Source organism: Nothobranchius furzeri, chromosome 6 (assembly GCF_043380555.1).
Source record: "Nothobranchius furzeri strain GRZ-AD chromosome 6, NfurGRZ-RIMD1, whole genome shotgun sequence".
NCBI classification, from domain to species: domain Eukaryota; kingdom Metazoa; phylum Chordata; class Actinopteri; order Cyprinodontiformes; family Nothobranchiidae; genus Nothobranchius; species Nothobranchius furzeri.
The window spans coordinates 36,333,293-36,354,558 of NC_091746.1; the positions used below are offsets into that span (position 1 = coordinate 36,333,293).

Below are 21,266 nucleotides of genomic sequence, written 5' to 3' on the forward strand. Positions count from 1 at the left end.
CCACTTTTCTTTGTTTATGTTGACACACCTGCTGCCATTGATAATTGTTCTGCTTATTTTTAATGGCTGTGAAAGGCTGCGTCCTTCCTGTGAGGGGATGAAGGCTTGCCACGATTTGCCTTATAGCAGGAAGTCCAGACCAATATGTTGGCATTTCCAACGTTGATGATTTTTTTTTTAGCAGTTCTTTGGTTCAGAACATGGATGGTCTTGTGGGGATATCTTTAGGGATGTGCTCAGAGCTCTAAGATAAAGCAGTTCTTCTTTACTATTGTCTGAAACGTCCTAATGTTTCTAGTTCATTAAGACTTGGTGAGCAGAACCCAGCCGAGAAGCCTCTCTGCCCAAAGAGTTTTATTGCTTGTTGCACCTGTCCAACAGTGTGTGACGAGAACAAACTTTAACACACTTGCAATAGGAACCTTTTAATGGTTTTTCAAAGGCCCTTCTAACATTTCCTGTTAATTTTTGTTTGATAAAGAATTGGTTATTTGTATTATTTTTAGTAAATGTGTTAAATTATGCATCTCAAATGAAACAAGTGTGTGTCAAAGCTGGAGGAACAATAATAGTGGTGATGTCTCTTGTGTCCAGCAGACTCCAGGTTTACTGTATTGGTGAGTTTTTGCTTACAATAAATGTCTTGTCACTGAATTTGTCCTCCAAGCTTTTATTTTTCTTACATCAAAACCATAAAATTATTATTGTCATTGATGCAAAACATGAATGTTAATTATCCTCACAGGCAACTTTAATTTACATGGAATAAGAGAAACGCTTTAATCTAATAACGTGGTTTCCAGGATTTAACATCTAATAGTAAGGTCTGAGAAAATATGTTGGGTATATTTTGAGGCTTTGTGTCTGGCCTCTTGTGTCTCGTCTTGTTTAAGATCCACCCCAGCCAATAGTGGACGTTTATGTTGTTGCTCTCCAACGAGTGTCTCTAGTCTATATAATTATCTGCTCAGAACTACAACACAAGAACAGATCTACATTATGTTAAAGCTAAAATCAACTCCATCACGGTTTGTGATGGACCCCTAAAATGAAAATTAGAGGTAGAAATGTGTCCACACACTGGAAATTATTTTTACTTAGAACCACATTTTACACTTTTAGCATAAACTGCATGGCCAAACTGTCCAGGAGCTGTGACTGACACACACCTGTAGATCAAAACAGGAGAATATCACAGATGTGTGACAGGCTACATGATTAGTAGTGTTGCTCATTCCATGGAGGCACAATCCTTAAATGTGAATGTGACCTTTCCAAAATATTAAATCGTACAATCGGCAATCCTTCCACTTAAAATTAACCACATTTTTAACTTGTTTAGTTGTTCTAAAAATAGCTCTATATGGTAATTTAAGAAGAAAACAAACACTGGATGTAAATCAAATCTTACATTTTTCTGGAGGTTTTCGATACATTTACATGTTAGAAATCAGACTTGAACAGGAGGATGTTATTTTTTTCCGCTGTGATTTTCTCCACCGCTTTCACGTCACGTGATCACTGCTGTCACGTGATTGGGTTCAGAGTTCAAGGAGCATCAATAATCATCATGGCGACCGTGGTGGGACGTTTCGCCCTGTGGCGAGCCTGTCGCGTGCAGGCAATGGACCGGGAAAGGGCGGCCAGGGCCGCCTACTTCTGCTCCAGACAATACGTTTTTCCAGATAAAGTTTTCCCTCCTAGTCGGCCCAGCGGAGACGCTGCGGCTACTCGCCATTACAGCTCCGACTCCACGGATGACCTGAGAGTCCGGTACCTGGATGGTAATGACTCTGGTAAGTTTATCCACGAGTCTCCGTTAACTGTGATGCGGTTCTGCCTAGCGCTCATCAGGGAAACAACTCAAGACTGACCCTAGGTTATTCAGAATGGAAACACGGGCACGGTTGTGAATATTTCTGTTCTCCGTGTTGTCAGACTGCTCAAACTGTTGAACCAATCAGGTTGTTGCATTTGAAGTAAAAAGCTGAATTGTAATTAGTAATATGAGCACATCGGGTACTTCACCACGGAACAAAGTTCCCCGCCCCTTTTTGGGGGGCGTTCCAATCTGATAGGGGTCAATACCAACTTATCATTTTATTCCATGTAGAAAAATGAAAAGGGATCAAAAGGCTTGACAGCGTTTTTGTGGTGCAAAATAAAACTGCTAAATGCAAATCCTAAAAGTGGAGGTTTCATCTAGCTCGACAAGCTGAAGAATCTATGGTTGTCTTTTTCAGTGTCTGCATGTTTTTGGACAACAAACAAGGTGATATACCCACGTTCATTTCACATGGTGCTGAGTCCCATGCTGTCCTGCTCTGAACATGAGATAGTCATCTACACCTTCATCTCCTCACGCTTGGACTACTGCAACTCTCTTTTCACGTGTCTGAGCAGAACTTCCCTGAACCGTCTACAGGTGGTTCAGAACGCCTGTGCTCGGCTTCTGACCAAGTCCTCCAAACACACCCACATCACCAGGCTTCTCCTCCAGCTTCACTGGCTGCCAGTCAACTTCAGGATTCATTTCAAGATCCTGGTTCTGGTCTATAGGGCTTTACATGAACAAGCACCATCTTACATTGGTGATCTTCTTAGTCCCTACACCCCCAGCAGGTCCCTGAGGTCCAGTGACCAAAGCCTACTGGTTGTGCAGCACCAGGCTAAAGACCAAAGGTGACCGATCATTTGCTGCTGTGGCCCCCAGACTCTGGAACTCTCTCCCCATGAGCCTGAGATCAGTGGACTCAGTGGTCTCCTTTAAAAAGCAGCTGAAGACTCACTTGTTCAGGTTGGCTTTGGTAACCTTCAGCTCATCCTCTTCTTCCTCACTGGCTTCTTTTCTTGGTGCTGCTTCTACCAATTCTGTCTTTATCAGGATCCCATGATTACCTTTTTTTCTTCATTCTTTTCCTCATGTTTTTTATGTAGATTTATTTTTTGTTATATTTCTTGATCTATTTTAATTTTGTCCTTTGAAGTGCCTCATGATTTTTATCTTGAGAGGCGCTATAAAAAATTGTTTCTTCACCGCTATAAATGTCAGTCAGTGGGGCAGTCTGCCACACACCATCAAAGAAGACGCAAATGCGTCTTTGTTCTAAATAAATGACTTAAAGCATTTTTCCGGACTATTTCTCTTATTCACCATCTAGTGGCTGGCGAGAATATCACACAAATCGTCTGTCGATCCATTTTTTTAAGATGGTGACTTTATGTTATTTATGTCCTTCTGTAGCCTACAAACAGAGCTCAAACATGCTGCTTTACAAGTATTATTCTCATGTCATGCTATGTTCTTATATATTTATATTTTAAAGACTTACTTGTCCTTGAAAAGTTCATCAACTCTGCATCAGCCAAGGTATTCCTTAAATTTGAAGCGCATAAACGGTAGTCTAACGCTATTGGTTAGCTCTGGTCAGCACTCAGTTTCCTATTGCACGGAGCTCTGCTGGGCAGCGGGCGTGCTTAGCAAAAAATAAATCAAAAGGTGATGTATTGCATACATTATATCACAGTACATGATGAGACGATCACTTTTACTGATTTCTAAAAAATCAAACATAATTTCTGAAAGGATAAAAGTCCGGAAAGCTACTTTAAGTACCACTATCTGCTGCTGACTCAACAAAGACCCAAGTCTAAATAGGCCAACGTTGATGCCAAAGCCGTTTCCTGCTGAAGCGTCTATGGAGCATGGCTAGACCAACATGTAGAGCAAACTCATTTAATCTCAGCCACTGTCTCTCTAGATTTCTAGGCTAGGTCTGATGTTTTACACAAGCTGGTAGAAAATATATAATCTAATAAGTTACTAGTATGCTTCGTTTGAGTTTCAAACATGAAGTGTAAGTTATTTTACTAAATGCCTTGTATGTCACATTCTCATAAAAACACTTTTATTTATTATTACATTTGTTTTTCAGGTATTGTTGTTGTTGGAATAAATCGACCCAAAGCCAAAAATTCTATTAGCAAAAATCTGGTCAAGTTGGTAAGTATTGGATTTAACCTTTTTAAATGTTGCTTTTATGATGAAAATGAATCATTTAATGATTGAAACCAGTATAATGTGAAATTTAACATATGTTTGGAGGTGTTTGGTTACTAGGGCTGTAACAATATTAGCAATATCATGATATCGCCATAGTAAAATGGCCACAATATCGTCATGGTTTTGTCACGATATTGTACAGTAAGTCTTGAGGTAAAAATAACACTTTTCAGTCTGCTCCACAGGAGCATAGCAAATTAAAATACATGGACCATGAACCTTTGCTTCTGCGTCATTGGCCAGTACTCCAATGGGATTTTGTGCAGCCCACACAGCCTGGTATTTTAGTGCCCGGGTATTTTTATTTATTGAATGGGCTGTTTAATAATGCCTTTATTTAATTCCGTACTTGTGTTGTCATTTCTTTTATGAATATATATTGAGATGTTACTAAGATTTTGCACTTTATGGCTTTTCAGGCTGTTCAAAATGTCACAGTGATAAAGTTAATAACAAATGTACCAATGACCAGTCAGAGTAATTTAATTTGACAGGTTTATTATTGTGAGCATAGCCACAATATAGTGAGCTTCCCCACAATATCGCAATAAATATTGTATCGTATTTGGATATTGTTACACCCCTAGTGGTTACTATCCAATAGTTTGTATTTGAGGTTGACCAATATTGTTTTTTCTACTGCTGATACAGATGCCAATATGTAAAGGCCATGGTTCGCCGATGGCCGATTTGTGCTTTCAATTTGAAAGGCAGATATCTAGACATCTTCCACCTTATTTTTATGCTAAAATGTCAGTAATAACATCAGTTCATGCACAAAATGTCAGAAGCTAAATTAGTGTTTAATTACTGTTTTTAGCCAGCTGTTACATCTTAATTTTGTGCAGTGGTCAGTGTTCAAATCAGACATCTAGCTAAATTTAATCAAACAAATCAGTAAACTGACCAAGTATTAAATACAGGTCCTTCTAAAAACAATTTGCATATTGTGATAAAGTTAATAATTTTCTGTAATGTACTGATAAACATTAGACTTTCATATATATTAGATTAAGTAGTTGAAGCCTTTTATTGTTTCTAATATTGATTATTTTGGCATACAGCTCATGAAAACCCAAAATTCCTACAATTCCTATCTCAAAAAATAGCTATTAACCTAATCATCTGAATCAACTAATTAACTCTAAAACACCTGCAAAAGATTCCTGAGGCTTTTAAGAACTCCCAGCCTGGTTCATTACTCAAAACCACAATCATGGGTAAGACTGCCGACCTGACTGCTGTCCAGAAGGCCATCATTGACACCCTCAAGCAAGAGGGTAAGACACAGAAAGAAATTTCTGAACGAATAGGCTGTTCCCAGAGTGCTGTATCAAGGCACCTCAGTGGGAAGTCTGTGGGAAGGAAAAAGTGTGACAGAAAACGCTGCACAACGAGAAGAGGTGACCGGACCCTGAGGAAGATTGTGGAGAAGGACTGATTCCAGACCTTGGGGGACCTGCGGAAGCAGTGGACTGAGTCTAGAGTAGAAACATCCAGAGCCACCATGTACAGGTGTGTGCAGGAAATGGGATACAGGTGCCGCATTCCTCAGGTCAAACCACTTTTGAACCAGAAACAGCGGCAGAAGCGCCTGACCTGGGTTACAGAGAAGCAGCACTGGACTGTTGCTCAGTGGTCCAAAGTACTTTTTTGGATGAAAGCAAATTTTGCATGTCATTCGGAAATCAAGGTGCCAGAGTCTGGAGGAAGACTGGGCAGAGGGAAATGCCAAAATGCCTGAAGTCCAGTGTCAAGTACCCACAGTCAGTGATGGTCTGGGGTGCCATGTCAGCAGCTGGTGTTGGTCCACTGTGTTTTATCAAGGGCAGGGTCAATGCTGCTAGCTATCACGAGATTTTGGAGCATCTGCTGAAAAGCTTTATGGAGATGAAGATTTCATCTTTCAGCACGGCCTGGCACCTGCTCACAGTGCCAAACCCACTGGTAAATGCTTTACTGACCATTTATGTGCTCAATTGGCCTGCCAACTCTCCTGACCTGAACCCCACAGAGAATCTGTGAGATATTGTGAAGAGAAAGTTGAGAGACGCAAAACCCAACACTAGGGCTGCTCAATTAATCGAATTTTAATCCCAATTACGATCTGAGTTTTGAACGATTATAAAAACAAAACAAGCCGATTATTTGCTCCTCCCACTTGTGCTGCCCTGAGTTGCAAATGAAGCGCTTCTCCCACAGTGTTGCCAACTTAGCGACTTTGACGCTATTTCTAGCAGCTTTTCAGACCCCCTTCTTGACTTTTTAAATCCTAAAAATACCTAGCGACCACCTCAGAAACATCTCTGGTAACCCGTAGCTGCTTTCAGGATAACTGTCGTTGACATTTCTTGCAGGTTAGCTAAACACTCCGCCTGCGCTCCCGACCGTTCTTCAGGACATTAGGAAAGGGAATGATGTAGTGATGTGTCAGTCGCTATAGAAACGGCTCTCAGAGCCGGCTCCCTGTTGGATTAACCAGAGTGAGTGACACACACCGTACCTGCGGGCTCCTGAGCTGCTAAAAACAGCTAAATGTGTGCGTGCTAAACACACGTACAGCTTGCCCATGATTGCTGTGAAACCGGGTTAGGGGGTGCAGCTGTGGTTGGGACAATTATTACATTAACTGATGGACTTGTAAATAAATAATTTATAAATAAGGTAGAAATAGATAGAAATAAGTTCCTCACGCTGATAAATAATAACTAATCTCTCTGAGGACACGGTGCTAGTGCACGCTCCAACAGCACCTTGACACGACTCAATAAATGTTATGCAACATTTTATGAAAATCAATTTATTTGCATTTATTTGTTATAAATGCCACTGTATAATTCTTGCTGTCAGTATTTGCAAGATATTGGTATTTGGGTCTGTACTGGTTAGACTTAAATGAGTTAAACCAAGGTCTATAGCCCTTGGGTCATAAGCAATGAGCTATAAGTATATTGGTCTTTTTATACTGGGAATCAGGAGTTATTTTAGTGATCATCTTATTTCTTATTTAATTTTGTCCTGATTGTGCCCTGAGCAATTTTATGACAGAATAAAAACAAATAAAATCAACATAAATTGAAAAATCGTCTTAAATAATCGATCTCAATTTCAGTCACCATAATCGTGATTATTATTTTTGCCATAATCGAGCAGCCCTACCCAACACTGAATGAGCTTAAGGTCGCTATTGAAGCATCCTGGGCCTCCAGAACACCTCAGCAGTGCCACAGGCTGATTGCCTCCATGCCACGCTGCATTGAAGCAGTCATTTTGGCAAAAGGATTCCTGACCAAGTATTGAGTGCATAACTGACCATAATTATTTGAAGGTTGACTTTGTTTGTATTAAAAACACTTTTCTTTTATTGGTTGGATGAAATATGCAAATTTTTTGAGATAGGAATTTTGGGTTATCATGAGCTGTATGCCACAATCATCAATATTAAAAACAATAAAAGGCTTGAGCTACTTCAGTTGTGTGTAATGAATCTAATATATATGAAAGTCTAATGTTTATTAGTACATTACAGACAATAATGAACTTCATCACAATATGCAAATTTTTTGAGAAGGACCTTCAAAACTGGCAGAGGTGTGGACTTGAGTCACATGACTTGGACTCGAGTCATTATTTCAATGACTTCTGACTTGACTTGATAAAATCTATAGACTTTTGACTTGACTTGGACTTGAATCGACTTGCATCTGTTGACTTGATGATGACTTGAGCATATTTGATATTTTAGCACAAAAGTGACAAGACATGGACAAAAATCATAAATCATTCTTGGTTCTGGGTTAGATCTTGTTCTGCTAACTGCAGCAGCACTTTGTTTATAATCAGTTTCAGTTGTACTTTCTGCTTGTTTCAGCAAATAAATCTTTTAGAAGATTTATTTCTGGAATTTAATTATTATCATTGTCATTAAATTGAAGTTGGACAAATGACTTGATTATCATTTGAAAAATCAAAGTTAAGGACTTATACCGTTACTTGACTTGGACTTCCACATCATTGACTTTGGACTCGACTTGGACTTGGTTGTCTTTGACTTGGACTTGACTTGAGACTTGACTGGAAAGACTTGTGACTTGCAAAGCAGTGACTTGGTCACACTTCTGAAAACTGGTAAAAGAATTTTAGTTGTAAATCATTTTTGGAGCATTTAATAAAGCATATGTTATTCAGGAATATTAAAATACACTTAAATTCTGCAGCAGCACCGGGCTGCCCGGGTATGTGCCTGACTTTAAATCGGCTTAACTAAGGAGTTATATCGCCCGACCGCATAGGGATGACTAGAAACTAGGGGTAGATATTGGGCTTCTAGTCATCCCCATGCGGTTAGTCGCAACTAATAAATCACATAATATTCTATTAAAAAAATTTAGACGTTAAACTTTTATTCATTTATTAAAAAACATGTTTAGGTGCTATTTCATGTGTACCAAAGTGTCTTACTTTAATGGTGATACACACTGTAACATAACATAACACAATACAATATCTGTATGTAGGTTCTAATCCAAAGTCCTATTTGTTCATACAGATGTTTGAGACTGTAGAGAGCATCAAGAAGAACAATAAAGTCAGAAGTGTGATCTTATGCAGTTTGGTCCCTGGTATCTTCTGTGCAGGTATGCTTTCTCTGGCTATTGCCGATGTCAGTACATTTTTATAGTTTGAAAGTGTTGTTTTTAATGTTCTACCATTCATTTTAAAAATGAATTTCCCTAATTTTGTATATATTTTTATTCATAAGGACCAGGATGGATTAATTTTACAGAGGAAACAGAAATTTTTACTATATAATATGACTAATCATCCATTTTGCAGTTTGTTCATGTGATGTAAACAGCAGATTTGTCATGCCCCTCCAGCCTCCTTTGATGCGCACGCACACACACACACACACACACACACACACACGCACGCACACACTCACGCACGCACACACACACACACACACAACAAAAGAACCCACCATATTCGGGTAGAAGAATGGGTCGCTGAGGGTCATGTGGGTGCACAACCTTCAGTTCACACAGCTGCTCTCTGTTCCTTGTTTCAGAAAGTTAGAAGTTAACGTCGTGTGTGTGTGTGTGTGTGTGTGTGTGTGTGTGTGTGTGTGTGTGTGTGTGTGTGTGTGTGTGTGTGTGTGTGTGTGTGTGTGTGTGTGTGTGTGTGTGTGTGTGTGTGTGTGTGTGTGTGTGTGTGTGCATGTGCACGTAGGTGCAGACCTGAAGGAGAGGGGAAAGATGCACCAGAGTGAAGTGGGACCATTTGTATCCAAAGCCAGAACTCTCATCACAGAGCTGGGTACGGACTCTTAACATCATTAACATAAATCCATTAAAAACAAGCTCTTTGATGAGCCCGTGGTCTCTAAAGTGAAACGAGGGATTTATTTAGTTAGGATTATTCCTCTGGATGTTCACCATTTCTGCTTTAACAAAAACACAAGATGCTTCTAAATGCTAATTGGTTTTTGGAGGTTTCTTTGACATGACTGCTTTTTATTGAACACATGCAGAGTGTGCAGAGTGGATGACATGTACTGAACCGTTCTGGTGTTTTTGTTCAGGTAACCTTCCAGTACCAACAATTGCTGCAATTGATGGAGCTGCTTTAGGAGGAGGCTTGGAAATGGCCCTTGCTTGTGACATCAGAATCTCCTGTAAGACACAATGGACTTTATATTGGGTCAGCTAAGTCTCCTCTATCTTAGTACAGTTAGAATCAGATTAGCAGTGCAAGACACTCATGACCCTGTGTGTGTTTTACCAATTAGTGAACAGTAACACACCAATCAACAGGGTATCCACATGCACGCTGCAGTAAGGAGATGTACAAGACTTACAGCCAGATGGGCAGAATTGATGTTCTGGACATGAGTCCAATCTGGGTCCAATCTTGGCCTCAGATTATCATTCATGCTTAGTCAAGATCTGTATCCATTATTCATGCAAGTAGGAGCTAAAAAGGTCTTCTGACAAATGTATGTGGAGCAGAACTGCAACAGTTTGTCTGCAGCTTCTGTATCAAACCTGTTCATTCACTGGGATTATCCAGAACCCACAGATTGTTCTGAGGATGTCATTTGTTCTTTTCATGAGTTAAATTCTACTTCTCCTCACTTCATCAAATACTTTTTATGAAACAAAATGATTCAAAGAAAAACACAAATTAATCATTTTGATTACTTTTATTTTGGAAAATTATCTTAAAATAAATGTTATGAAGACACGTTAGCTTTACTTTTACCGCCTTTTTGTTGAAGTTGAATCTTTATAGTTCCACTGCTTGTTAGAAAGGGTTTAAAATTGTTTTGTACTTACTATTTGTGCTTGTTTAAAAAGCCTCAAGATTATTATTATTACTAAATACAATAATTCTCTTTTCTTTAGCCAGCACTGCAAAACTGGGCCTGGTCGAAACAAAACTTGCAATAATCCCAGGAGCAGGTAAGATATAGCTTTATTTATAGTCTCATTTTACAGATTAATAAAAAAAATGTAAATGAGAAAAAAATTAAAGATTAGATCTTTTTTTTTAAAGAGACGCTATTTCCAGGGTTTTTGCTTCTAGAGAAAAGAACGTGTAGAGATGGCCTCGATCCCCAGTGAGTCGTGGTGGATGGCTGCTTATACTGAGCCAGGATCCTCTGGAGGTTTCTTCCTGTTACAAGGAAGTTTTCCTCTCCACTGTCGCTTTATGCTTGCTTAGTATGAGGATTGCTGACACCAGCCAGTGACTTGGTGCAATCTGCTGGGTTCCTTATATAGGAAACTTTTTTCTGATTGGCTTAATGAACTGACCTGCATTGGAATGTTTATCATGTGAAGTGCCTTGAGACGACTCTTGCCGTGATTTGGCGCTATATAAATAAACTTGAATTGAATTGAATTGTTCCATGAGGTAGATCTTCTGTTTGTAGGTGGAACACAGCGCCTCCCCAGGGTCATAGGTGTCTCTCTGGCCAAGGAGCTCATTTTTGCTGCCAGGGTGGTGGATGGAGACGAGGCATGTCGCCTGGGGCTGGTCAATCATTCTGTGGAGCAGAACGACAGTGGAGATGCTGCGTATTTGCGGGCTCTAGAGCTCGCTCGTGAGATTAACCCTCAGGTAATAAAAATGTACTGGTGTTTTTTTTTTTTTAATATGCACGTGAGTTAAAAGGCAGTGAAATATGGGACTGGACAGACAGATTTATATCATCTAACCTTGTAACCTGCTATGATTTGAGTCTCTGATTTCTGCTCTTACAGGGCCCGATTGCAGTAAGGATGGCAAAACTAGCAATAAACCAGGGAATAGAGGTGAGTTGTCAGCCAGTGAAGACCACTTTTACACCAGTGCTGCTTTGTTGTTGTTTTTAACCGTTGGCATATTTAAATATAGGCACATGAAAGGAAGGAAGTCTGGCATTCCCTCGTGTGGCTCTTTTAATGTTCATTAAATGGCCTTTATTTGATATAGCGCCTTCTAGAGTCCTAGAACCCCCCGAGGCACTTTTCTACCGTCATTCACCCATGCGCACACACATTCACACCCTGCTGCTGATGAGCTACAATGTAGCCACAGCTGCCCTGGGATGCACTGACAGAGGCGAGGCACTGGAGCCACCGATCCCTCCAACCATCACCAGCAGGTAGTGCCTTAGTACTCATAATTTTCTGGGACCATATCACCCACGCCTGACATCCAGTAAAATATTTGTTTTGATATTTTATTGATGGGAGAGGCGTTTTATTCAATAATTTAAGGATGAAGCATCACCAGTCCAAAAATAACCAGCATTTCGGGCATTAACTATAAAGTGTTAAAAGAGTTATAGTCGGTGGCTCCAGAGAAAGTTACTCAGTCTTTCCTGCTTCATCATTAATCTTCATTGAGGGATGCCTTGTTCCCTTTCAGGTGGATTTATCTACAGGTCTGGCTATTGAAGAGGCATGCTATGCTCAGGTGAGGATTTAATATGCTCTGTAAATTAAGTTTTGGTTTAAAATTCAACAAGCTGAAGTATCAAGACGTTTTAGGATTGTTAAAAGCACAGAAAGTTTTAAATATCTCCACAAAATAAAAAATGGAGGAAAACCTTGCACCACGACAGAAAGGGGCTGCTGCCCACAGGAAAGGAGAAAACTAGTGAAGTACTTTGAAGGAATCTGGAAGATTTCACAAACACGCTCTGCCTTTACGTGGGTGGAGAGTCGTGACTGCTGTTTGTGCTTATAGACCAAACAGCAGGTCAGATTACCCACCATAGTTGGAAACCTTGGACGAGGCACTGGAGAGCTCTCCTTTGAGTGACTCCTTTGTTTCCTCGATCTGAACCCAAGTGGTGCCCTGTTATTAGACATCCATGCCAGTCACGGATTGTCCATGCTAAACACCGTGTTTAATAACCGTGCCCATATGTGCTCTTGGCACCGGGATACTTTAGGCTGCTGCTCGATGATCAACTCTGTTGTCTCATCTGAGTTATGGTCACATGTCTTGGACACTCGGGTAAAGAGTGGGGCAGAGTGACCACTGCTTGGTGGCAGGCCCAAACTCCTCTTGTTCACAAATGATCACTGTTGTAGTGTTTTAGTCACGTGTTTGACCAGTCACAGAAATGGCCACCAGTGTGCTACAACCTAACTCTTTTAAAATAAATCCCAGTATATTGATCTGGGCACTGGAAGATTTGAGGACGCTTGAGGAGAAAGGCATGATGAGATAATTTCATAATATTGTAACATTTCTGCTGCATTAAAGAGTCAGAACAGCAGTTTGCCTCTTAGCAGTGGTTTATTAAAGTTTTCAAGCAAACAGCTGAGATGAAGTTGCATTTACGTGGAGCTGTAGCTCTTTCTAAACATGATCGTAGTTTGCAGGTGTGAGTATAGTGTTTGTGGACTTGGAAAAGGCATTTGACAGTGTCCCATAGTGCTGGAGTATGGGGTACCAGGCCCCATGATAGGCTGTTCGGTCCCTGTAGATCCGTGTCAGAACTTGGTCTGCATAACTGGCAGTAAGCCGGGCTCATTCCTGGTGAGAGTTGGACTTTGCCCAGGCTTTCCTTTGCCACAGATTCTGTGCATAATTTTTATGGACAGAATTTCAGCAAGTTGATGGGATCCAATTGATGGCCTGAAGGTCAGGTCTCCGCTTTTGCAGACAATATGGTCCTGTTGGCCTCATCAGACTGTGATCTCTTACTTTCGCTGGAGCAGTTCACAGCCAAGTGTGGTACGACCTAGATGAGAATCTGCACCTCCAAGTCCGAGACCATGATCATGGGTTGGAAAAGAGTAGAATACCTTCTCCAGGTAATGGACGACGTCCTGCCCAAAGTGGAGGAGTTTTGGTATCTTGAATGAGGGAAAGATGGAGAGTGAGATCGATAGGTGGATTGGTTTTGTGTCTGCAGTGATGTGAGTGTTATACCAATCTGTTGTAGTGAAGAGAGAGCTGAGCTGGAAGGCAAAGCTCTCAATTAACCGGTCGATCTACGTTCCTGCCCTCACCTATGGTTACAAGCTTTGGGTAGTGACCGAAAGATCGAGATTGCAGTTACAACCGGCTGAAATTAGTTTTCTCTACAGGGTGTCTGGGCTCTCCCTGAGAGAGAGATTGTAAAGCTTGACCATCCAGAAGGGGTTCATAGTAGACCCGCTCCTTCTCCACATCAAGAGGAGCCATTTGAAGTGACTTAGGCATCTGATTTAGGTTGCCTCCTGGTAGGGCTGGGCGATATGACGATTTTAGACCGTTTTACGATCTACACATCTGACGGTCTGTCATTTTTGAGAGACCGTTTTATCACGATTCACAGCTCTGCTGTTGAATTTCTGCCTCTGAATGAAAAGGGAACTTACCCCAGGCGAATGACACGCCTTTGTTTGACCCTTAACCAATCAGAGTGAGTCATAGTAATATATTAGTGCCCCGCTTGTTTTCACCTGTGTGTGAACAAACATGGCTTCGGCCGCGGCTGAGCAACAACGAGGTTTTCGTTCCGAAGAGGAACGCAGGGTTTCCTTAGCGCGCGGCGCTAACAACTTAGCGACGTTACATGTCTCGGAGAAAGCGTAAAAACACGTTGGACGCTTCTTCTGAAGCAGGAAAATAACACTTCTTAAGCAGAGCACGACGTCACCTCGGCTCGTTCACCCTCTGCCGAGCCGGACTGAGCTCGGTCACTGGGTCGCTGGAGCTGCCCCGTGACTGCCTGATGGAAAACCAGCGGGTTTCATCAGACTCGTAAAGTTTTTTGTTTTTGCTGGGGACCACCTACCGCTCCCTCCTGCAGTCTTCCCCTATTACAATTTAAAATGATTCTGTAAACTCCGTGTATCAATAGAAACAATCTCTGCCTCTGCCAGCTGCAGTAAATGTAGTTTCCAAATAATAAGAGGTGCATTCATCTGTGTATCTCCTTTGATCCACATTAGTGATATTTTCAGCACCAGAACAGTGAAGCAAAGAAAGATTCCTGAGTTTGTTAGTAATTTTATTTATTAGGTGCTTCTAACCTGTTCTATTTTTCTCTGAAATGAGATCAAATCAGTGCTTCTATGGGTTGTCTCCAATCTGCACTGGAAAATTTTAATTTATTTAGAGACTTGTTGCAGAAAATATTCAGAATGCGCAGTTTTTTGCTACCACAAGCGATCTCTGGTCCAGCCGCACATCAGAGCCGTATTTGAGCTTAACTATCCACTACATGAGCAACTGGGAGCTACATAGTATTTTGAACAAGTTAATGTTTGCACAATACGTTTGCAATTGACATGTTTGCACTTTAAATATGTTTACGATTTTAATTTATGTTAAGTTACTTGAAAAACGAGAAAAACTGATTTTTGTAATTGTTTCTCTCAGAGCTTTTATCATCTCTGGTGTGAGTTTAAAATATAAGCATGTTAGCACTGTGCTGATTATCCCTAATATGAATAAATGTTTATTTATTCAATGTTTCTCTTCTTTAATACACAATTGAAGTTATGCTATTCATGGATAAAAAATCGTGATAAAATCGAAATCGTGATAAAATATTGGAAAAATCGTGATATTCTATTTTTGCCATATCGCCCAGCCCTACCTCCTGGATGCCTCCTTGGTGAGGTGTTCCAGGTACATCCAATTGGGAGGAGACCCAAGGGAAGACACATGACACAATGGTGGAACTGTTTTTCTTGGCTGGCTTGGGAACATCTGACCCCGGGTTTCCACGGGAGCCGTCAGCAGCACGTTACTGCAGCAGCACGTCTTGCTCGCGTAAGCTGCTGCTTGGCCCTTCCCACGAGACGCGAAGCAGCAGGGGAGCAGCTGTCACCGACCGAGCACGAAGTCACACGAGTGACTTCGTCAGTAAACACAACAAATAGCAGGAGAAAACTACAACATGGTTTGTGTTTTATGTTCTGTCTGTTTTATAATCGCCAATACGGACCTGAAAAACAAAGGAGACCGCTAGCTAGGTGATAACTTCTCACGGGGACGCACAGTTAGTAACCTTTTTTAAAAGTAAAGCAACCGGAAGGCAGTACGTTCTTTATTCTGAAAATCTCGGGAGCTTCTCTCCATTTCCGCGTCCGATTTCCTGTCTTTCCTTCCCCAAAAATGTCGAACTTGACCCGTTTCAGAGGCGTCGCGCGTAGAAAATAGAACCGGCGCGTAAAGGCCGCGACATGCTGCTCCTGAGACGCGGCCGACTTGCGCTGCTGACGGCTCCAGTGGAAAAGGTTCTGTTGACCACAGCGGTTCCTATCAGCAGCTATGACGTGCTGCTGCAGTAACGTGCTGCTGACGGCTCCTGTGGAAAGCCGGGATTTGAACTCCTCTGGAGTGGCCAGGGAGAGGGAAGTGTGGGCCTCTGCTTAGGCTGCTGCCCCAGTGACCCTACCCTGGATAAGCAGAGGGAATGGATGGGTGGATGGATAATTTGTCTTGTGTTGAGAATCACCTTCCACCATGACCTGGAGAATACTGTTCATTGGTAGTTTGGCAAGCCAGACTAAATTAAAATATTATTTAGTTTTGCAACGCTCCATGGATGCCTCTCAGTGTTGGGGCAGGTTCTACCATTGTCTTTCAAATGATCTTCGCATGCTACCGGACAAGGAACAACGTGACATACTCACCGCAATGGATGTCAGTCAACGAGGCAGTCCGCTGTTGAAGAAGGTGAAAATACATCCCATTTCTAAATTATCGACTTAAATACATCTATCTGCTCCTGATTCTAATTAAGTCCAAGTCCAAATAGTCCAAAATTGATGTAAAAGCCATTTCAAACAAGCTGTTGCCATCTTGTTCCACTCTGTTGCATCATCCCGCCCATCAAACCAATAGAGTGCCTTGATTGGCCCACCAGAATGCTGCTAGGTAGCCGTGGAGGTTCCAGTGGATCATTCCCAGACCAAACTTTGCAAAGCATGAGTTTGGTCTACTTCACTAGGAGATTCATTGGCTGTTCCATTTGGCCTGTAAGCTAAAATCTGTGGCTTGCAAAGTTTTTCCATTTCCTGTTTAAAAAGAATGGATACAGGTTTTGTAATTTGACCTCATTTTGTACTTGTGATGCAAACCTGCAACCCTTTAGGTTTGTTGTGATTTCAGCAGAGAACAGTGGGCCTCAGGAAAGTGAGGGTGTAGAAACTTTAGGTAATTTTCAGGTAAAGATTTTTGTGGTTTTGAACTGTCACAAACGCACACCTGCATATTGTTTTAAAGGTGATACCAACTAAAGACCGATTGGAAGGGCTTGCTGCATTCAAGGAGAAGAGGCCTCCATTTTACAAGGGGGAGTGAGAGCAGAGCTATCCTGATGAGATCCAGAAAAGATCTCTCATCAACACAACAACCTGTACAGAACCCACATGTCCTGTTTTAACTTATTGATGTGTAAATCATGAATTTCTTCCACTGGAATATTTTGCTGGGGAAATATTAACACAAAGTAGTTATTAACCAAACGAAACTGATGTAGAAATTAGTAGAATGTTCATTTATTTGAATGCTGCAGGCAAATAGTTTTTTTTTTTTCATTTTACTAAAAAATGGAAATGGAGATTTGATTTAGATTATTTTTTTCTAACCTAACTAAGTGCTTCATGACACACATTCTCCAAGTAAAAAACCAGCACCATTACACACTAATAAAACACATCAAAGCTCACACTGTCCGATCATCTTGTATCTGATGCTTTATTCGATCAATGCATGATCATGTAATGGTAGTAAAGGGTCGGCCACCCTCGGATCTGCTCTGAGGTGTATTATGGCCTCTCCACTCTGAATATACAAGTCAGAAAACACTCCAGCTCATTTAAAAAGTGTTTCTGTCTAATATTTTCATATTTGATTCTTCTATAAACCAGAATCAAACCTCTTAGCTTTTATGAAACTTTAAAACGATCTAATACTGATGCTTCCCTGCTGACTTCATTATTTTATCTGAATAAAGTCACAACTTGTAGTTCTGTGGTGTCTTTGTGCTGATTTTCATAAGTGGGGCTTAAGTCAAAATCCTGCTAGATGTATTAAAGATGTTATAATTAATAAATTAATTGGCTCTATAAAAACAGATTTAGTATTATTGCACCTGAGTTGGACTTAAAGCCATTTTTCATGTGTGGATTTCAGTAATAGAGACTGACCGATATGTTTTTTTAAGGCCGATACTGATTTTTAAAGATTTTTGTTGTCGTGCAATATAAATTAAATAAATCAATTTTTTAAAATATTTATTGAACTTCAAATATAAAACAAACTCAAAACATTAACAATGTGCAAACTGTTTCAGAACAATAGAAAGTCAAATCGATTCAAGTTTTTTTTAAGTGTTTAAAATAAAGAAAATCAAACAGTACCCAGAATAATGGTGCACAATAGTGGCTGGTCGAGGTAGAATCTTCAAGTAAATAAAAATCACAAAGTAAAGCACACTACCACATTGTAGTAAAAGATTAAATCTAAACTATAGATAAAAACTAGTGCAAACATTAAACACCAAACTTTAAGGGAAATTCCACTCAGAAGTAAAATGTGGTCTGTTTGATTTCCCAGAGTTAAAGAGAGAAAAAGGATTTTGTAGCTAACAAGCTCAGTTCTCCTGATCTGAAGCAGTACATTTTGCTGTAGCTTAGCATAAAGCAATGTAAGTTAAAGGAAGGTTCTATGCTAGAACTGTGGAGGCAGCTGGCTACACAGGTGCCTGTTTAAAAAAATGTATTTGCTTTAAAAACTATTTTTGGCTGATGGCTGATACAGAAAAAGTTTAATATATCGGCTCCATAAAATGTTCTTTCTTTTTAGCTTTCATGTGCTTAGTATAACATCTTGCCAATGGACTACAGTTGAAAAGTTGCCTGCTGGCTAACACTGGCACATTTACAGAAATGTTGATTGATGGGCACTGACCTTAAATAAATAAATGAAATGAAATGATATATCGGTCGGCCTTTAAAAATACAACCATTACCCTAATAATAATAATAAAATAATCATTTATGCTTCATTTTTCTCTGAAGAATCAACTTTGTGGGATGGAACTTTTTCCTGGACTTTTTTATAGAGTTTCTAATGACACCAGGTGGTAAGATTATAACTACTGCACTGGATCTTATATTGTTTTAAAGTAAACATTAAACCTTTGATTTGTAGGACAGAGACAGCCAACTGTTCTGGGACATCCGCACACTTTAACCCACTCTTTTGAGAAGGATAATTTCTGCTTGTTTTATAAAGCAGTTGTTTTATTCAGATAACGATTAACACTGGTTCTGTGTTTTTAGATCAACTCCTTATGTGAGCCACTGAAGCTTACATCAAAAATTCACAGCTAAAGTGTTCTTTAATTTACCATCATTTCCAAAAAAGAAATGGACAAATGAGTTTTTAGATGAGGAGCAGATTTCTAAATTTTACTTGTTCTTGCAATATTTTTATTTTTGTAAAGGAGAGATGATGAAAACTGATTTGTGTTAAATCCAGGTTTCATTTTACTGTTGTTGACTGTACATGGGAACCTGTGCCAATAAGGGGATTCTGTAGTCATAAATAACAGACTATACTGGCACATTTTCAAAAGTCGACAAAGCGCTTTTGAAAAGATTTTCTAGTCCAGTGATTCTCAACCTGGGGTTCACGACCCCCCGAGTGGATCTCGGATTGCAGGAGGTCTAGTCTGTGCTGAGGTTCACAAATTTAAATTTAGTAAACATTACATTTATAAAATTCCCAAAACTCATCCTGTATTATGACTAAATCTCTGTATGAGACTATTAAATATAAATACCACATATTTTATACACTTGGTGACACACAAAAGGAAAGAAAGCTATAGTTACCGACCTATCCTTTGAGCCCCAATGCCCCCCAATTTGGGGGCAAACAAGTAGCAGCAAAAGGTCTGACCCAAGGGTCATTTTTCTTTCTTTCTTTCTTTCTTTCTTTCTTTCTTTCTTTCTTTCTTTCTTTACAGACCATTTTCATAACATTCCTGTACACAATATACACAGTATCACTACTGCATAAATTAGATCTGTGAAAGGGACTCCAAGAAGCTGAAACAGCTTATTTAAGTTTCCCATGATGATTAGATTACAAAAATGCATTCTCATAAACCTGACTTTTATCAGAAAATCATCAGAAAAAAACAATTAGTCAAATCAAACCATACATGCCACAGAAAAAAGTTTTGAGTCCATTAATCAATTACAATTCTAGCACTCAGGTGATGTCAGCAAGATATTGCCACTATGTGTTCATACAATATGTATTTAACATTTCCATCTTCAAGAGAGTTTTAAATTTACTAATTGTTTTACATTTCTTCACTCAAGTTATTCCATGTTTGTACTCCTCTGGATGTAATACAATGATATTTCCTGTTGGTTCTAATCAAAGGTGTCTTATAAATAAATGTTCCACGTAAAGTATAATTTCCATCCCTTAGTTGAAACCACTTCTGGACACTGTAAGAGTCTTCCTGGTTAAGTATTTTAAACATAAGTTGTGCTATTCTATAAGATCTTTAAACTTGAGAATTTTTAATTTAACAAATAGTGAATGAGTATGTTGACTATATATTCTGCATTAGCCACTATTCGTATTCAAATTCTCCCCACAACAAACTAAGGTAGCATCGTCTGCAAACAAAATGGGTAAAAGCTCAATGCATGCCTCCCTTAAATTATTTATATACAAGATAAACAAAAAGGGCCCCAACACTGACCCCTGGGGAACTCCATTCTTGATTCTCTGTGTGTGGGATTTAATTTCCTGCGTTTGCACATACTGTCCCCTATTTTCCACAGAACTCTTTGCAACACCTCTAATTCCACAACTATTTAGTTTCTTCAGTAACAAGTTATGATCCACGGTATCAAACGCTTTTTTTAAGTCAAGAAAAACTCTTATCGAATATTCTTTTTTTTTTTCTATTGCTGTTACTATATTCTCTGTAAAGTCGATGAGTGAATGTGTTGCTGTCCTTTTTCTCTGATATCCATATTGTTGTTCACACAATATGTTGTGTGTTGTAATAAAGTTTGCCAGCCTTATAAGGAATAATTTTTCTGATATTTTGGAAAATTGTGGTAGTAATGAGACCGGCCTATAATTTGAAAGTAGCTGTTTATTGCCAGATTTAAATATAGGTATGACTTTAGCTATTTCCATCTTGTGGGGAAATACACCTGTTTGCAGTGATAGATTACAAATGTGAGCAATAGGTTTTGATGTACAATCTATTATGTCTTTAATTAGAAACATTTGGAGTCCATCACAATCAGTGGATTTCTTATTTTTAAATTAGTTAATATCAATAATTTATTTTTCATCTGTTTCTCTTATAAATATGGTCTCCTCAATATTTATGGTCTTACCCTCTATGTTCCCATTTTGCTGGGAGTCAACAATATCCCTTGATAATTCAGGACCCACATTCACAAAAAATGAATTAAATTCATTTGCTATTATATTTGCATCACCGGTCACTGTGTTGTTGTTGTCCAAAAGTTCTGTTGGGTAATTTTTGTCACTGCAGCTATGTTTAATAATAGTGTTCAGTATTTTCCAAATTTCCTTTACATTACTTTTATTTTCCTCCAAAATCTTACTGTAATGAGCTTTTTTACTGTTTCTCAATATTGTAATTAATTAATTAATTTATTTATTTTTATAGTTTAACTCACTCTAGAGTTTT

The 21,266-nt window shown here is 39.5% G+C and overlaps 1 protein-coding gene across 1 annotated transcript; it reads left to right on the forward strand.

Moving 5' to 3' along the window:
• Positions 1–1,235: 1,235 nt before the first annotated feature.
• auh (AU RNA binding protein/enoyl-CoA hydratase) lies at positions 1,236–17,534 on the forward strand. Its single transcript, XM_015974302.3, has 10 exons — positions 1,236–1,796; positions 3,936–4,003; positions 8,613–8,700; positions 9,296–9,382; positions 9,648–9,740; positions 10,471–10,527; positions 11,001–11,188; positions 11,332–11,382; positions 11,981–12,028; positions 16,790–17,534. The coding sequence occupies exons 1-10, from the start codon at positions 1,469–1,471 to the stop codon at positions 16,865–16,867; spliced, it is 1,086 nt and encodes a 361-aa protein (XP_015829788.2). The 5' UTR covers positions 1,236–1,468; the 3' UTR covers positions 16,868–17,534.
• The last annotated feature ends 3,732 nt before the right edge of the window (positions 17,535–21,266 follow it).